This window comes from Emys orbicularis, chromosome 10 (genome assembly GCF_028017835.1).
Source record: "Emys orbicularis isolate rEmyOrb1 chromosome 10, rEmyOrb1.hap1, whole genome shotgun sequence".
Lineage (NCBI taxonomy): Eukaryota > Metazoa > Chordata > Testudines > Emydidae > Emys > Emys orbicularis.
Window position 1 is genome coordinate 83,805,028 of NC_088692.1, and position 19,498 is coordinate 83,824,525.

A 19,498-nucleotide genomic window follows, 5' to 3' on the forward strand; every position below is an offset into this window, starting at 1 on the left:
GTGGGTTAGGAACAGAGCTGGAGTCGAACTCCAGCCAACACCAACTTGAGATGTGGGTGATGTTTTTCAAATGCTGTGGTGCAGGGAGCCCCTGTTTAAAAAGGGGCCCCGGAGAGCAGCGATAAGGAAAACCCCAGCAGTGCAACTACACCACTGTGCTGAAAGTGTGGAGAGCGCCCCCGGGGGCTAACAAGGGGTCTGGGGGCAGAGGCAGCTCCCTCCTGACGCATTGGTTCTGGAGTCCATTCTGCCGAGCCCCTCCCCGAGGTGGAAGCTGCATGAGGGGACCCTGCCTGAGTTGTCCTTTCCCTGCAAGGTGAAGCCTGACCCCGATCTTTTTCTTCCGAGTTAGTGAATGGTGGGGAGTGAATGCCCCTGGCCAGATTGTGACTCCTGGTGAGAGACGTGCATGGCAAAGAGGACCTGTCAAACTCGAACAAAGGGATTGTAAGAGCACATGTGGGCCCTACGTCCTGCCAGTGGCCTCAGTGCGAGGGGTGGGGGGCCCAGCACCTCTCCTCAGCAGGCCCTTTGGAATACGTAGCTACTGCTGCCTAGGTCTGAAAAGTGCAACTGACAGTAATCTTTCTTCCCTTTGCTTTTTGTGGTGTCTTTGCAGGGTGTGAAAGAAGAGGTCACGGAGAAACCAAAACGTGCTCCGACCGCAGACAAAGCTGGCTGGATTAAGAAAAGCAGTGGAGGTCTTTTGGGATTATGGAAAGATCGTTACATCCTGTTATGTAAAACGCAGCTACTGGTGTATGAAGATGAGGTACGGTTTGCTCAGGCTTGCCTGAATAAGGGCCCTATCCTGCATGGTGCAGAATGGGATCGGGCCCTTAGTCGACACTGGATGTTTGTCCTTCACCCTTTCCTCCAGTTCATTTAGTCCCATTCAGTTTGTCAAGAAAAATCCTGGAAGGTTAAATGCAATAGAGAGGAGACAGCTGGTGCATTTTAGAGTATACTCTATATTATAAATATTTGCACCCATAACAAGAAACTGCCAATGCTATTGCCAAATTTGGGGGGGGAAAGAGATTCTGTAAGCAACGGAGCAGATTATCAATTTGGGAGCAGTGGGAAGGAGAGTGGGACATGGATTTTTTTTGCTGTTTAAATTATAAAACTGAATTGCAAGAGGCTGACTTCCCACCTGCTACTCAAGTGAAGGACACAGCCTTGCAGCTGTTTGGCAGCCTTCAAATGTCTGGCCTGCAACGTTTCAAGCTCTTCAGGGTTTCACTTTCCCATTCATGGGCGTGGAGTGTGTTTGTGAGCATTTGTAATGGTCCTTAAATGCAGACACAAGGCCGATTTTACTTGGCTTTTCCCTTCTATTTGATCAAAAGCAGGACTAAACTGCATTGGAGTAGGACCCGTTCCTTCAGCCTTACTCCTGGGAGCCCTTCTACGCACTTCACTGGGATTACTTACGTGCAAAAAATTAGAGAGCCAGGCTCTAGTTTAATACTCTTTTCAATCAACCGAGAAGTAAGAGCCAAATGAAATCTTCCTCGCATCTGCATTCAATGAGGATTATAAATGCATGAAAATATAGGGCCCAGTCCTGCAGGGCTTCAATGAGACTGCATGCATGAGTAACGATTTCCAGGATCAGGCTCCATGATTTCAGTGGGATTTCCTGTGTGAGCAAGCTTTTGCAGGACCAGGCCCAGAAGTGTAAGAAAATTGCAATGCAAAGCACGTAAATAAAGTGTGTGTGTTCTGTGTCAGAGCCACCAGAATGGGGAAATATTTCACTAGTTACATTATTGTGATGATTTGAGGAAGAGCAACCCTGAAAAATACTTTTGGTTTTCTCTTTCCCCCTTCCCCCCCCCAAAATGTGCTACCTGATGGAGAAGGTTTGACACAAATCAGTCAAGTCAAATGCTACTGGGTGGGCCCCCTGGCAATCGCCATTGCCCCTTTGAGGCCATTTGTTCTGAGCAGAGCCGGCCAGAGAATGGAAATCCCCTCATGCAAAAAAATTACATGTTTTTCAAAGATTGTTCATCCCAAACTGGGACCCAAAGTCAAAAATGCAAGATAATTCATGGGAAGGGATTTCCCTGAAAAACACCCATTTTGAGAGAACCAAACCCGAATTTTTTGGCTTGCTGGAGGCTGAGTACCCCCGTTTTCTGCCTCCCTCCCAAGTCTCGCTGCAGTTCCCCAGAAAGGCTCTTGGGAGCTTCACTCTCTCCCTGCGGGCAGAAAGGGAAATTGCCAGGAGCCTTCCAGGAGGGCAACTGGGGAGCCACCATTTTAGCTGGGGAGCCTGATGGAAAAATCAAAAGTTGTTCAGCAAAATCAAAAGGTTCCCATGCGAAAAGGGCATTTTCCACCAGAAATCCATCCTGATGGGAAATTTCCAGCTAGCTCTGAAACTGCCAGCACCATGAAGTGCTTTTCTGAGCATTTAAACGAGGAGTCGAAATAAAATCTTCGACAGCCGCCAGAAAGTTAGGCACAGGTTTATTAGCTTGGGTGTAGGGGGAGTAACTAGACCTACAGCTGTGTGGCAAGACATGGGACCCAATCCTGTAAATTACTGAGTCTCTCCTGAGAGCTGCCAAGTACCCGGACTGCTGTAGACTCCAGCTGAAGTTTCAAGTGCTCAGAATCACACAGAGTCAGGGCTATAAAGAAGACATGGGCTTCTAAAAGGGGACACCTTTGAAAACTAGATATATTGAGGTTTTTATCTTCACAGAAGGAAATGAGGCATTTTAAAGTAAGCTTAATCTCCACAGACGTTCAGGGGAAGGAAAACCCCTAGTCGTTTAAAGAGGTATTTTATTTTCTCAACAGGGAAAAAAGGACATTTATAACAACCAGACACAATATTTTCTGGCTGTGGTAACATCCTGTAATAAATTGCATCTGTAACCTTGGTTAGCGGGCTCGTCCCACTATTGGAAATACAGGGCCGTGGTAATATCTATAGGCTATTAAAGTAGCATATATTGAAGAAGTGTATCTTAGGAGTGGAAATTCTACGAAGTTACGTGGTAGTGTAATAAGACAGCATATGCTTGTGCAGATTTGTTGCTGGGGTACTGAAGGAAATGGCTGTTTTTAGTAAGGCACTTATAAAAAGGTCCCCATCCCTGTAATATCTGAGCCACTTAATGTCTTTGTCTCTGCAGCAACCCAGCAAGGTAGGGAAGTGGTATTATCTCCATTTTACAGAGAGAGAACCGAGTCCCAGAGAAATGAAAATCATTTGCTCAAGGTCGCACAAGAAGTCTGTGGCACAGGGGGGACTGAACCTGCATCTTCTGCTGCTCAGTGCCCAACCTGAACCCCATGGCCATCCTACATCCCTTTCCAGTATCTCTCGTTGCAGGCCGAAAGAGGAATACAGCTTCCTTTGCTCTGTTGAGAATCAAATAGTTTTAAATGGAATTGCTTGTGCTTTTGAAAGGTTGGGGTTAATAGCCCTAGGAAGTGAAGGCCTCTCCTTACATGCAGGCCAGCTATAGCCTGCGCAACACGATAGTGCATGATTCCATCCTAATGTGTCCCAAGCCTGACCCGAAGGGGTGAGATGGGCGGTCAGCTTCAAAGGCCTCTCTGTTGTGACTCCTGGCAAGGGTAGGGTTTTAGGATAGGCCTGGCTGTCTATGAAGCAGTGGACCAGGCCCCACCAGTTCACTGGACTTCAACCAGTGACCAAGAGACAAAAGCCAACACATCCTTTTACTAGCCTCCCAACCTATCCAACCCTTCATGAATCAGTGTCAGTAGAGGGCCAGGTTTTCTAATGCTGGACCCTAACAGTTGCTTCGTTTGTAGGTCCAAATGCCACGCTTGTTTTTCTGAGTGCACAAGTGTGCAAGCTGTACATGGAAATATTCATGTGTACAAAGTTTGTGCCTACACAATTGGAGGCAAAGCTAAGAGCAGCTGAAAATCTAGCCACATCATATTGCGTCACTGAAAAATATAGCATAAGACTAGCACAAATACTGTGTTAGCATCATTTGTGGTTATCTTCTATTGATTGAGATTTGGCAGTTCGGACTTGCCAGTCCACTTTGAAACATGTTCATCATCTCTTAGCCAGGCTTTAGGGTTGTTTTAAAGGGTAGCTGTCTTCCCAAGGCAAACTGTAATTGGCTATCATCTTACACTGAGCAGACGGTTGGTGAAAATCTCGGGTACCTTTAATATGCTTCAAACTTCCTTCAGTTGATGTGGTATGAAGTTAGGTGTATTTCCTATATCCCATTTTGGCTTCATCTACATTACCCCACACCCTAACCTCCACATGAACTCAGACTGTGCTACCTGAGATACATTTTTAGTATGTATGCTGCACACAAACCCATACTAATACATACACATACAAGGTACTCACATTCTCAGGGAGCTGCTCAGATATTACAATGATAAACATGGTATAAAAGCATATATAGAATAGAATAGAGTTGTTATGAAATAATGATTCTGCCTGTCTTCAAGAGAAATGTATATCTTGGCCAGAATGAAAATGAAACTCAGAGAATTACAAAGGATATCTGAAGAACAAAGACTCCTGTACAGAAGGAGGTTAAACATAAAAGTTGGTGCAGTCCCAGTACAAATTAGACAGTATCACTCACTCTTGAAATTACCTCTGATCCTTTTTTATGCAAAGTAACAGAACTAATATAAAAAGTTGGTTAGTTATGTTATTAAATGTATATCACTTAAGGCATCAAGGAACATAATCTAGCGTGTAAAGAACAAGACTGGAGGTCAGGGCATCTGGATTCTATCTCTGGTTCTGCAATAGACTTCCTGTGTGACCTTGGTCAAGTGCTTACCATCTCTGCCTGCATTTCCCCCATTTGTAAAGTGGAGATAATGCATTCCCTATTTCAAGGCTTAATTAATTAAATTACTTGGAGAGCCTCAGAAACGGAAATTATTATTACAGCCCATCTAGACATATACTCAGTGGATAGCCACAAATAGCACATTTGGGGCTGGTCAAACATTTTCAATCAAAACTTTTTTTTAAAATGGAAAATGGCATTTTCAGGTTGATGAAAATTTTTATGCAAAGTGACAACTTTCATAGAAAATACTTGATTATTGTGTTGGAAAATCATAAAACTAAATCCCCCCAAATTTTGTCATTTTTAGGGTTTCAGCAATTTTCAGTCAAATATTCTTGACTGCCAAACACAACAAAATTTCAGTTTGGGGTTTTTCAACAAACATTTGAAATTTTGTGTGTGGGGGGGCAACCTTCCATTTTTCACTTAGCTGTACCCACATGATTTTTAAACAATCAATGCTTTGAATACATGTATTAATATGTAAAAGTGTCCTAGTGTGAATAACTTTCTGCCTAAGGCCCCAATCCAGCAAAGCACTTAAAGTTACATGTGTGCTTAAGAAGTCAGCAGTCAAGTTGTCTACTACCTGAGTAATCAATGAGTTTATTTTCATGCTTCAAGTTACACACATGCTTAACTGCTTTCTTGCATCAGGGTTTTAAGTGTCTTATTAATGCCCCTAACCTTAGCCAGTGCAAAAGTGATTTTAAAATCATCCTCTAACACATGTCAAGCGAAAGGAGGACTGAATAAATTTCACCGTCCCGCTGTCACCTCTCAACAGTTATGTGTAATGCTCCTGGACCAATAGCTGAACAGTATTTGAAATGTCATGGGACACCCCCAAACAGCTGTGCTACAAGATAAAGGGAAACCCTTGATTGCAGACTAAGGCAGCTGCTGAATTAAACCTTTGTATCTTAGTACGACACAAAATGATTTTTGTAACTCCCCTGTGACACGAGAGAAAACCAGAACCCAAGCAGGTGTGGGACAGACTGACGAGTCCCATTTATAAGAGCAGGTCTCCAGAACTCAGAGCTGGCTGATCCTGAAAGGTGCTGAGCGTATATCACTGCCACAAGATCCTAGGGACATGCTGGCACTCAGCACATCTCAGAGTCAGGCCCTTCAGTTCTGGATTTCTGCTGTGGACATTAGATAGGTAGGATCTCCTTGTGATCTGGCTGGGCACAGAACAAAGGCCAGCCCCTTGCCATTGGTAACCTGTCACATTTACACACAAAAGTCACATTAAGACACAGTCCAAGCCTAGAATCTTCCTTGGCCTCTTGTATAGGGTTTCCTCCTTCATATTGATCCAGGCCACCCTTTTCTCCCCCTCTCCAGAGGGGGTAATTTACTTGGGAAACTCCAGGTTCTGAAATCCCCTCTCCCCGATGGGGGCATGGCCTAGAAATCAGGCCTGTGCCCTAGGACAGGGCCTGTACACAGAGTCAGCCCTTGCACAGTCCTCTGCGTCCCCCATCAGTACTGCGCCGGAGGCGGACGTGTCGTCACTTATTCCCTGGCTGTGCCTAAGCCCCAACTCCTCCCCCCAGGGAAATACTGAAGGTTAAATGCTGCAGTGACCAGCTTCGGAGGGGGGTGATGTCCATTGTAGAGCTTCTGGTCCCTCACCTGCCATGCCTTCCGCTCTCCCAAAACCATCAGAGCCACTAACTATTCTTAAAAAGAACAGGTGTACTTGTGGCACCTTAGAGACTAACAAATTTATTTGAGCATAAGCTTTCGTGGGCTAAAGCCCACTTCATCAGATGCATGCAGTGGAAAATACAGTAGGAAGAGAGATATATACAGAGAACATGAAAAAATGGGTGTTGCCATACTAACTATAATAAGAGTAATCAATTAAGGTGGGCTATTATCAGCAGGAGAAAAAAAACTTTTGTAGTGATAATCAGGATGGCCCATTTCCAACAGTTGACAAGAAGGTGTGAGTAACAATAGAGGGAAAAATTAGCATGGGGAAATAGGTTTTACTTTGTGTAATGACCCATCCACTCCCAGTCTTAGACAGGAGAAGGGCTTCTGTGGGATCTGGGGGAGGGTGCCTGTCAAACTCTTTAGGCAGGAAAGAAGGGGTGGAGGGCTGAGGAGGATTAAATGGCCCTTAGAGACATGCTGCGAGCACAGCTGCTGGCACAGAGTAGAGCCGGACCTACTGCCAACAGGCTTTTTGAGCAAACCGCCCCACAAAGCTCTGCCAATCCACCTTGGTCCTCACCCACAACAGACTTGCACAGAGAGGCGACTAACTGGGTGGCAATTTTATGATGTGGGCAACTTGCCTCTAACAACCAAGCTGAGATCACCCAGCATATAGGCACATGTGTTTGACCTCACTCTCCTCTGTCATTTGCTGGCTTATAGGGATTATTAAATGTTCTATTTCCATCCCTTACACGTTTGTAATTATATGGCAAGGAAAGGCCGCGTGAGCCCTGTGTCAGAATGCATCCCATCTACACAGAAGGCTTGATCCAGTGCTCAATATATGCCAGGGCTGAGTCCCGGCACCTCTAGGCATGGCAGTTCATAGCCCCAGCACCTCTGGGCTTGCTGCATCAGTTATGAATGTACAAAAAATTGCTTGAGCCCTGACACCAATTTCATTACAAATTAAGCACTGACTTGATCCTGTCTTTTTGGAGTGAGTTGGTTTCAGTGTGAGCAGGAGCTGCACGTCAGACACTGATGCAAATGCTCCCCGTTCTCCCCTCACGCTCACCTCCTCTGTTTAAAATGGAAAGAAATGCTACTTTAATAACAAAAAATCCAAACCTAAGTTAGGTCCAGGCACCTTCGCGTTGCCCGCCCCCTGCTCTGCATCCCAGCACTGCAGCTGGGACCTCCTCTGCAAATATAATGCAATAAAAGAAATTGCAACACAGCCAGAGCTGGCCCCCCGGGACTTAAATGTCAGCTGGTAAACCAAGGAAATCCCCCTCAGTTCACTTCCTTGTGGCTATTCCCTGCCTCTAACTGTTCAGTAACTTCCTGGCTAGGACGTGCAGCCCACAGCCTACACACCTCCTCTGCACTGTTTCCCCGGTGTTTGCTAATCATTGCTAGAGGCAGGTCTGAGCCACAAAGCTTGGAGCGGAGATCGAACCCACCATTTGGGGGTGCCCATAGCTGGAGTTTTAGTGTGCGACAGACAGGGCCTGAGCCACGATGTTAGGATTTGGATCCCCACCTTCCATAAAGTTCATGGGAGTTGGCAGCCGAGTCCCAGTCAGAGCCCATGTCTTAGTGGAACACCCCTTGGTTCACATCTCAGAGGCCTCCGTGGTGCTGCTTCTCTCTCTCCCCTCCTGTGAATGTCCTGATGCGCTGCCTGCAGAGGCTGCTGGTCGCCACTTATGTGGCTTCAGGGTTTGCTACACTAATGTGAGAAATTAATATGTATGAACACTGAGCTAATCGCGACCTCTTCCAGGCAAGGACCCACCCCCCAGCTAGGTGTTTGTACAGCACCTTGCGCAGTGGGGCCCAAATGAGATTGGCACGTCTATGATATAAATGCATAATACTATCCCCTGTGTGTTACACTGTGTTCCCTACCAAATCGACCACTTGAAAACGATGCTGTTTCTGTGTAACTACAGTGAACCAGGACAACGTGCGCGTGAAAGTTTAGCTATGTCATTAGGAAGAATGGGCCAAGTGGGTCTGATTGAAATCCTCATGGACTTCAGTGGCGTTACCCCAGGGATGGCTAGGCCCCAGCAAGGCACTGGCATTGGTAGTGCTGCTTTCTTTGTAAGAAAATAATTCTGTTTTGACAGATCAAACTTGCAGACAGAAAAAATGTGCTTAAACAACCTACGGCCATCACTGACCCTTGTTCTTATTGAGGGGAAAGGTGACCCAAGCCCGCAGCACAAGAGATCCTGGAGATCTGGATTCTTGTCCCTGTTCTGCCAGACTCCCAGTGTGATCCTGAGTAGTCACGGTCTGTGCCTCAGTTTCCCCATGTGTAAAACAGGGATAACATTTACCTAACGCACTGGAGGACTGCGAGGCTAAGTTAAGGCTTGTAAAGCACTTCGAGATCGTGATAGAAAGCACTACAGAAGTGCAAAGTTTTGTCAGTTCTGCTCAGAGCAACAAGAGACAAGCGAGCTAACGCCTCTGCTGAATGCCATACAGCCTATAGAGCAGCGGATTTTCTTCCATGAGGCATTTGCCTGAGTTACGGAGGCTTGCTGCCAGCGTAACTATAATGGCACATGGATTGTTTTAAAGGCGAAAGAGCACTGGGGAGACATAAAGGTGGGATGAAACTGCAGAGGTTGCTGGTATGCATTTGATGGAGAGGTATCATGTTCCAGATAAAGGTTTTCTTTCCCCTTCTCTCCCCGCTCTGCAGGAGGAACAGAAATGCTTAGAAACGGTGGAACTGGAGAGATATGAGAAGTGCCAGGATCTGCGCGCTCTCTTGAAAAGGAAAAACCGTTTCATTTTAATTCGATCCCCGGGTAAGAAGGTAGGATTCTCCTTCTCTTCCCCTTAAACTCCACTGCCTACTGAAGTATCTATGTCTATGTGCCTAGACAGCTAAGGACACCAGAATTCTCATTCTGATTTTGCAGTGATTTACAGTAATGAACTGGCTAATATGTGTATCTATCATCCCCGCCCTGCCCTGTCCCTCCGTCTGGGCTCTGCTGTGTCTCATAGATCCTAGATTGCTAACAAACAAGGGCGATTCTCCCTTTAATGAAATATGGACCTGTGCTTTTGGAGTGGGAGGCTCTGAGGTTGATCTCCAATGCAGCGGGGATTTTCTGAGCAGCAAAGGAACCACCATAAAGTGGCTGTGAACTCTTTACAAGTGGTGGGGTGGATGGAATGCCCTATTCTTCTCGTGGGGCAGGAAGAGGGGGGGAGGAATTCTGTCTTCACAGCTACTTTCCCTCAGGAGAAGTGTTTCCTCATGAATTTTTCAGCTTTAGGGAGTTCTGTCCTTCTGTCGCAGATACTGTTTCATCAGTGGAGAATGAAAAAACCTGCTTCTTTCTGCACCCATCTGTTCTCCCCTGGGTCCTGATTTAGGACAGTGCTTAAGTTAAACACGTACTCGAGTCCCATTGAAGTCAGTGAGCATTATATGGGAAAGAGTATGGCTGAGTGGCTAGATCATTGGACAGGGACTCCGGTGACCTGGGTTCTATTCCCGGCTCTGACCTTCTGTATGACTTTGGGCAAGTCATGTTTACTCCCTGTGCCTCAGTTTCCTCTTGTGTAAAATGGGAATAGTGATGCTGATCTCCTTGGAGAGCTAGTGTTATTTTAGGAAATCCCCCAAACTCTAGCACCTGGGGTTCCTGGGTCACCATTTGGTTCCACCCAAAATCAGTGCAGGAGTCAAAAAGCCTTTATAAATGTACTATAGCACTGAGCCACAGCGTCAAACTCTGCTTGCCTCGCTCGCCCACACAGCCTCGCGGCTTTCAATGGAAGACTGTTGTGAGCCAGAAGAGCAGGATTGGGCCCCTAGTTTTGACAGTCGTGTGTCATAAACAACTCAGCTAGCCATTTTGTCCCTAACGTTTGATTCAGCAGAATTCTCTGAACCGCCCGGTGTGTTTATTTGATTTATGAGTAGTGATTGTTTTACAGCACTGCTCGCTACTGGTTCTGCTTGGGGGTTTACCATAATTCCCTAGTTACAGGCTGCATAGTTAGACATCTTTATGGGATAGAACTTTGCAATCATAGAAATGTAGGGCTGGAACGGACCTTCAGAGGCCAACTCCAGCCCCCTGTGCTGAGGCAGGACCAAGTACACCTAAACCATCCCTGACAAGTGTTTGTCCAAACTGTTCTTTAAAACCTCCAGTGATGGGAATACCACAACCTCCCTTGGAAACCTACTCGAGAACTTAGCTATCCTTAGAGTTAGAAAGTTTTTCCTAATAACTAACCTAAATCTCCCTTGCTGGAGATTAAGCCCATTACTTGTTGTCCTACCTTCAGTGGACATGGAGAACAGTTGATCATGGTCCTCTTTATAACAGCCATTAACATTGAAGACTGTTAACTGAGGGGGAACCTGTCTTCTTTTCTCAGGACTAAACATGCCCAGGGTTTTTTTAAACTTTTCCTCCTATCTCAGGTTTTCTAAACCTTTGATCACTTTTGTTGCTCTCCTCTGGACTCTCTCCAATTTATCCACATTTCCTAAAGCGTGTCACCCAGAATTGCACACAGTATTCCAGCTAAGGCCTCACCAGTGCCGAGTATAGTGGGCAATTACCTCCTGTATCTTACATATGAAACTCCTGTTAATACACCCCAGAATTAAATTAGCCTTTTTTGCAAGTGCATCACATTTTTAACACATATTCAATTTGTGATCCACTATAACCTTTTCACCAGTACTACCACTTAGTTATTCCCCATTGTGTAGGTGTGGGCTGGGAGTGCAGGCTCTGGGGTGGGGCTGGGGATGAAGGGTTTGGGGTGCAGGAAGAGGTTCCGGGTTGGGGGGGTGGCTCAGGGCTGGGGCAGGGGATTGGGACACGGGGTTGGGGCGCAGACTTACCTACGGCGGCTCCCGGTCAGTGGTGTGCAGAGGCAGGCTTCCCGCCTGTCCTAGCACCGTGGACCACGCTGTGCCTGAAGCGGCCAGCAGCAGGTCCGGCTCCGGCTCCTCGGCAGAGGCGCGCAAGCGGCTCAGCGCGGCTCTCGCCCACAGGCACTGCCCCCCCCAGCTCCCATGGGCCAGTTCCTGGCCAATGCAAGTGTGGAGTCAGTACTTGGGGTAGGGGCAGCATGCAGAGCCCCGTGGCCCCCCCGCCTAGAAGCCAGACCCACTGCTGGCCACTTGCGGGGTGCAGCGCGGTGTCAGAACAGGTAGGCATTAGCCTGCCTTAGCCGGGGAGCACCACTGACAGGACTTTTAACGTCCCGGTCGGCGGTGCTGACCCAGAGCGACCCAGTGCCTCACCGCTTACAAATTGATTACTTAATAATTTGTTCCAGTATCTTTGTTGTTGTTGTTGCACCGCAATATTTCACTTCTGGTTTTTCTTTTGATTTGTTTTCTTTTTTGCCTAAGACTGAGAACATGTTGCTGAATTATTATGTCTCCTCCTAGTTCAGATCTGACAGGCTGGGGCCAGGGGATTGATCAAAACAAATTCATTTCTACAAGGATTTCTGCAGCCAAAAATGTCAGCATCTCAGCTCTGCATATTTTACCTGAATGAGGACTCTTCAGTCACTGTAGGGTTTTTTGAGCACACTCAGGTTTCAGTTAGTATTTATTATTACATTAATGCTGAAAAGTCTCAACTGAGTTCAGGGCATAATTGTGCTAACCGCTGCACAAACACGTAGGGACAGGCCCTTCCGCTAAGAGCCTGCACCCCGACCAGACCAAGGAGGAGAAAGGAAGTAACATTATACTCATTTTGCAGATGGGAAGTGGAGATAGAGATTCAGTGACTCACCTAAGGTCACACAGGAACTCTGTGGCAGAGCAGGGCTCCTAAGTTCCACACCAGAGCTGTCACCACAAGACCAGCCTTCCTCTCTTATTCGTGGGGTTTCTTGCACTGGGACTAAAAATGAATAGCAACTTCATCTAGTATTTTAGGTCCTATGAGCCTAACCGCACAAGGCGCCATGCACAGCCTGTTACGCGCCGAGCACCCACAGCTCCAGTTGCTGGGTCCCATTAGATACTTTGGGCCATTCATTTTTAAGCCGAAGTCCCAGCTGCAGTCAATGGAGATAAGTCTGCTTAGAAATGACAGGCCCAATAGGAACCTAGTGTACGTTGCTTAGATAGTAAAGGATCAAATCCTGCTCAGCTTACCCATGCAAGGAGCGGCATACGTTTCAGCGGCACTACGCCCATACATATGGGCACAAGATGTGACCCTAGGGTCATGATTTCCACTCCCCCAACCCACCACTGAAGGTTAACGTCACCTTTTCAAAGCACTGGCCTCATGACAGCCCATCCCCCATTCCACTGCCCTGTATAATACCAGGGCCCTCATTAAAGGGAGATCCAGAGAGAGACCACTTGTTAATAACACCATTTTGATACATGAAAAGTTCACTGTCTGTAGCGGTTTGTTTCCCTTTTGGCTGTGAACCTAGGGAGGGTGTTGACACACAATGTACTTTCACAGATGTCAGAACAGACTTCCTGGAGCAAGCCAATGTACACAACTGTTGTCTTGCTGTTTTGAAATTGCAGCTGTGGCGATCTTTATCAATGAAACATTTTCCATTTGGAAGCCTTGCTGCCGTCCACTGTATGTGCAGCAGTTGGAAATCACACACCTCATTATCTGGATCTCTGCGCTCTTCAGGCCTAGCTGCCTTTTCTTTGCCACATTTGCTGATCGTGGTCTAAATGAGTGTAAAAAGTTTGCTGAGGTGCTGAGTTTATGGGAGCTGTGGGCTCTTGGCCCCACTGAAAAAACAACAACAGGGCACTTTTATTTAGATGTATAAATATGGGGTTTGGTGCTGAAGTATAGGGACCCACAATTGAAAATCTTGGCCATGGTATCTGCAAACAGCAAATATGGGAATACTACCCAAGATGCTCAATTCCCTGTACAGACCATAGTGTGTTAAGGTACAGTACATGCTGTAAACATCTATCATGGATCTATGACAGGGGTAGGCAACCTATGGCATGCGTGCCGAAGGCGGCACGCGAGCTGATTTTCAGCGGCACTCACACTGCCCAGGTCCTGGCCACCGGTCCGGGGGGGCTCTGCATTTTAATTTAATTTTAAAAGAAGCTTCTTAAACATTTTTAAAAAATTATTTATTTTACATACAACAATAGTTTAGTTATATATTATAGACTTAGAGAAAGAGACCTTCTAAAAACGTGAAAATGTATTACTGGCACGCAAAGCCTTAAATTAGAGTGAATAAATGAAGACTCGGCACACCACTTCTGAAAGGTCTATGATATCATGAAGTATCTATCAATTAAAAAAACATATGTGTTTTGTCTTGGTTTTAGAGACACACTTACAGTACCTGCTAGAGATAGCCTCTTACAAAAATATCTCCGGTTTTATTTGCCCTAGTCTCTAGGATGGAGGCTGGGTTATTCTGGGAAAATGTTTGAGCATAGACATTTTCATGCAGCCTTTACTCTTGTCTTACTCTGTTGTTGGTTTACTTACTCGCATGGAACTGAAACAAAGTATAATTAAAGAGAAGTGAGTACAGCACTTTGCTGAAGACTTGAGACCAGGGGAAAGAAAGGTGGAAGCATGCGAAGAATTTGTTCTGTTTAGAAATCTTCAAATGAGTCAATCCACCCTCATCAGTTAAATTAAGCAAGTCATATAGAACTGAGTCTGTAACTGAGGACAATAACCGTGGAAATCTCTGTGCCAAATGTACTGGTGTAAAATGTGTCTGGTGCAAGTCACTCAGAAAGGGAATCGACAAGGCAGTAACTTGCACCCGTTTAGCATTCAGTGGTTGTGAAAGCCTGCACCATGAGGGGGAGTGTGTGGAAATGAGGAGTGAGGGATGTAGCAAGAAAAGCAACTAGCGAAGACTCAGCAGCTATTTCAGGTGATGTCACTCCATTCCCAACACAGCCAGGCTCCAATGCAGCCAGGCATAAATGGGTGGAAATCCTCAGTGACTTTGCTGAACTCAACTCCAGTTCACTTCAATGGGGACTATATACCGGTGTACGCCAGGTGCTGAATTTGGAGCCCACCACAAGTTACAAGACTTTGCCTCTTGCACCTGATTTCTGATGGACTTGCACCAGTATATGCATCCTACCGGAGTTTGACACAGATACTGCTCTGCATCCAGCAGCTGAGAAATACAAGAATCCCCTCCTGAGCCATCCATTCTGATTCTACTTTTCACCTGAAGACATAATCTGACAGGGACCAGGATTCATGGCAGAAACAGGGTGGGAGAGGATTTCTTGCAGGTCCTATGACCTGGATGCATGTCCCCGTCCCTCTCCTAAATGGAAAGCCAGGCGGGTGTGGCTAGAAGGCACTTTTAGTGCTTACTGGACGTACTATGTGCAGGAGGAGACAAATGGGATCATACTGAGAGACGCCTCTTCATTTTATGGCTGAGAATGAACCGTATGTGAACCTCTTTTATCCCATTGTATCAAGTCAGTGATTCAACATGAACAGGCTGGCCTGTGCCCTCCTCTGAGTTCAGTTTTAGTAAATTGCATAGCCCTGTTCATTGCTTGCAGTGGTCACTGTTGCATCAGATTTAACCATAACGGCTTTTACTAGAACACCAGGACTTTGTTTATGTCATGACTCACTCTCAGCTGGCTTAGGGAACGGGAGAGCAAATTTATCATCCAGCTCATTGTCCTTTGGCTGTACCTTTGGGCTGCTGAATTTCTCTACCTTCAACAGTTTTGAGCAGAAGGTCAGGCCACGTGCTACATATCTGCCATTACAAACCTGCTCATGGATGGTCTGTGTCTGCTCAGTGTCTCTCCTGCACTTCTTTAATATTCAGGTTGGGAATACCTATACCAGAAAACATACAAAGAGAAGCAACTCTGTTTACTGTTCCTAGGTTCCACTTTAAAGTTTGTGGTAACCTGAGCAAGACTAGTTTAATAGACCCTTATGGGGGGGGTCAGATTTGGGCTCTAAATCTTCCAGGATCACTCTTGTATCTCCTCTTATGCTACTTTCAAAACACATGCTTTGCAGAGTGCTTCTCCACATCAGAAATGGCTGGCTGCAGCTTCTCTTTAAGTCCATCAGCAGCACGTCTCTCCCTCAGTCAAGGCTATGTCCTTGACGGTACAACCTAGCTTAGACCCCAGATTCTGCAGAGCCACAGTGAGGGTGTTCTTAGCAAGGATTTTCATTCAGAAAAGATGCCCCAGGCAGCCCATCCTCTTCTCTCTGCCTGCGATAGTCAGCCTTTAACTTCACCGATTTAAAACAGAGTTGTCTGGAACTCTGCTTCCCTGTGCTAAGAATGCTTAGGTACAGATCCCGAAAGTGGTGACCATCTTCAGCATAAGGGGATAGAGGGGAGGGATTTTACTTGTGCGGGGTCCATTAAGCCCACATTGCCTGTGAAAATACTTAACACCTACACAAAAGCAACAGAGGGTCCTGTGGCACCTTTAAGACTAACAGAAGTATTGGGAGCATAAGCTTTCGTGGGTAAGAACCTCACTTCTTCACTCCCTTGCATCTGAAGAAGTGAGGTTCTTACCCACGAAAGCTTATGCTCCCAATACTTCTGTTAGTCTTAAAGGTGCCACAGGACCCTCTGTTGCTTTTTACAGATTCAGACTAACACGGCTACCCCTCTGATACTTAACACCTACACAGCACTGTGCCTGTTCAGCCAATAAATAACCTTCAGGTGTAAGGTAACGGTATTATCCCCATTTTCTAATGGGGAAATAGAGTCAGCTCCCTTCACGTGGCTGTTTGCATTAAGTAACCAAGGTTGTTCCATGTATCGAGACTTACGGAGTGGATGGAAGGCTGGTATAAGGGGCTAAAATTCTGCCCTCGAAATTCCACAAGAAGGCCTGTGAGGTAAAGAAAAGACCAAGGGACGTGCACAGTTTCATCTGTGCACCCCGAATGTGCTGGTAGTGAGGATTAATGGCATTTTGGGGTGGGCAGAATTATTGAAAGTTTTTTTTAAATACTTGCCACTTTTATGCAAGGATCTCAAAATGCTTTACAGATATTAGGGTGAAATTCACTGCGTGCAAAGGGCCAGTCCAAGGCCCAGACATCACTCAACTCCCCAGAATAGGGCTCAAGTGGGACCAAGACCCTTTGGTGTGCTGGTCTCTGGTCACCAGTTAATGAATTTAGCCTTAATCCCCCTGTGAATACATGGGTTTTAAGGCCAAAAGGGACCATTGTGATCATCTAATCTGCCCTCCCACATAACAGGTCACAGGACTCCCCTGAACAAGTCGATGGCAGAACCGTGTCTGACTCCAGTGTGCTATGCACAGGAGCACAAAGCTGGGCCTGTCACACAACCCCCATTTTACAAATCGGGGGACACCTCGCTCAGAGCACGACTTGTCCCAGGTTACACAGCCAGTCTCTGGCAGAGCTGGGGAGAGAACACAGGTCTCCTCCCTCCCAGTCCTATACCGGAGCCTCATGAGCATCCTTTCACAATCTCCCAGCCCGCCGGGTAGGGTATTGGAACTGCCAGAGCTCCATGTAGGTGCCTGTAACTGTAGGTCAGCATTAAATTGTGCAACCCACAGTTACATGCCAGAGGGACACCTCAGCTTCTCCTTAACGATGAACCATCCCCGGAGCCTTCGCTCAGCCCTGCCACACAATCACAGACTGACACCAACACTTCGTTACGCTCCACTCTCGGAGGCCCAGGGGCTTTGTCTGGGACCCAGAAATGAGGCACATAAAGTGGCAACAGAGGAAGAAGCTTGAAATCAGGGGATCCTTTCCTTGAACAACGTGTCCAGAGTTCTCTGTACTCCCGGTGTAAGCTGCCAGGTCTTTGTCAGGCGGCCCAACAGCTGAGCTGTGCACAAGGAAATCTTTCTAACAGGCTTTTCTAATCGCTTAAGAGCAAAACTGTTTCCAAACAAAGAGGGTTTTAAGCACACACAAAAAACAGGCCTTCTTTGGGCTAAAGCAAAACCAGCCTGGCACAGCGTTTTGGAGACTTGCTCTCTCCCTTAGGTTCCCTGGTTAGCGTGACCTCTGGGCCTCCCGGACAGGGGGTTGTTTGTATAAAGCTCAGGCCCTTACCTCTTAATTGAGCTATTCGGGAGCATCTCCGCCTCATCTCCCCACCTTTTCCCACTGGTTCTCATGTAGGAAGCAGGACATTCTAGGAAGGATTAATTCCCTTTTTGCTATGCTGAAGCTAAGGGTCTCCTGCCCAGTTACAGTCACCTTCATGGCCTTGGTTAATGATTTATAGCAGAGGTCGGCAACGTTCGGCACGCGGCTCGCCAGGGTAAGCACCCTGGTGGGCCGGGCCAGTTTTATTTACCTGCTGACGCGGCAGGTTCGGCCGATCGTGGCCCCCACTGGCCGCAGTTCGCTGTCCCGGGCCAATGGGGGTGGCGAGAAGCGGCGCGGGCGAGCGATGTGCTGGCCGCGGCTTCTCGCCGCCCCCATTGGCCCGGGACGGCAAACCGCGGCCAGTGGGGGCCGCGATCAGCCGAACCTGCCGCGTCAGCAGGTAAATAAAACTGGCCCGGCCCGCCAGGGTGCTTACCCTGGCGAGCCGCGTGCCGAACGTTGCCGACCCCTGATTTATAGACATTTAAAGTGACGGTTTGCGCGGGACTGAGGCGAATTAGAAACTAAGGCCAGCGACATCCCATCCCTCCTAATGAAGGGCAGCTGCAGAGAGAAAGGAAGATAACCGAGTGGTTAACGCTCAGGAGAGGGAAGGAGGAGGCCTGGCTTCTAGGCCTGTCAGCCTTCCTGTGACGTTGAACGTTTCGGCCCTGGTAATCTGCTTAGACTGAGGTTGCCTGTTGATTGTCACCTAAATAAAAGGGACCTGGTTTTCAGAGAACCCATCCCTCCAGTTAACATCTGTGCAAGTGGTGGGTGCTCAGAATATCAAACCCCTTGTAGGTGCCTCTGTAAGTATAGGTGGAGTCGGTAGCCCTGCCTATTAAAGATGCCTGACACTTCTTCCCATTATAAGGCCCTGTTTTCAGCCACTTATAATTTGGCCAAACTTCCCAGGCCAGTGTCTGCTTTAGGCTGAATTTTTCTGGAAAATTTCGGCCCAAACAGTTCAGCCATTTCCAAGAATCTGCTAACCTTTCCTTGCACCCCCCAGGCTTTGAAACAGGGAGACTGAGGTCAGGGCACCTAAGTTCTGTTCCCAGCTCTGCTGTGTTAGACAAAGTCAATTAACCTCTCTGCCTCAGTTTCCCTCTCTGTATGCTTGAAGAAACTTATTTCATTAGCTAACGGATCCCTGTCAGGAAGCTTTTTCAGGTATGCATCCTAAGTTTTTCCTCTCTTAATTTCACTCCATTGTTCCTAATAGAAGTAAAAGCCAGTGATGGAGAATGCCCATTAGGTCATTTCATTGTTGCCCAACTGAGAAACTTGAGTAATTCCCCCAGAAATGGTTACATTTAGTTACATTCCAACGTCTGGATGCACGAGAAGATGTTACATTTGCCAATGGCCAAGGCCATTCTTTTGAACAAATGCACTGTTTCAGAACAGGCCTTGGGAGAATTTCCACGCTATTCGCTTGTACCTATTGCCAAGAATTGTCTCAATCAGGTTCAGAGATAAGTAGAAAAGAGATATTTATCATGCAGTGATCACAAAACACTGAACTGTCTGGCATGGACATGTATCAGGAGACCATCCAGATAAGCACAGAGTTCAGACTCTTGGAAGTCTGTTGCTTATTCATTCACTAGAGAGATTACATCCCACCTACAATTTCCTTCAGGGAATGCTGCCTGGGGTTTATCAAGGCAGAACACGAGGAAATCCCAGCTGGTTGGGAAATTGGCTCTCCCAATGCAGAACATTTCGATTAAAATGAAAAAAAAAAATAGTTGTCATTGAAATTTTCCATGGAAAAGTTTGATCTTTCAGTGAAAAATCAAAAATTGAAATATTTAAATGCTGCCACGG

General features: G+C 46.7%; 1 protein-coding gene across 1 annotated transcript in view; it reads left to right on the top strand.

Annotated features, from left to right (window-relative positions):
- PLEKHO2 (pleckstrin homology domain containing O2) overlaps positions 1-19,498 on the top strand; it is a 33,626-nt gene that overhangs the window by 3,631 nt on the left and 10,497 nt on the right. The window contains exons 2-3 of the mRNA XM_065412724.1: positions 602-772; positions 9,232-9,348. Of these exons, the coding sequence (XP_065268796.1) occupies positions 602-772; positions 9,232-9,348 (288 nt within the window). The remainder of the gene's footprint in view (positions 1-601; positions 773-9,231; positions 9,349-19,498) is intronic.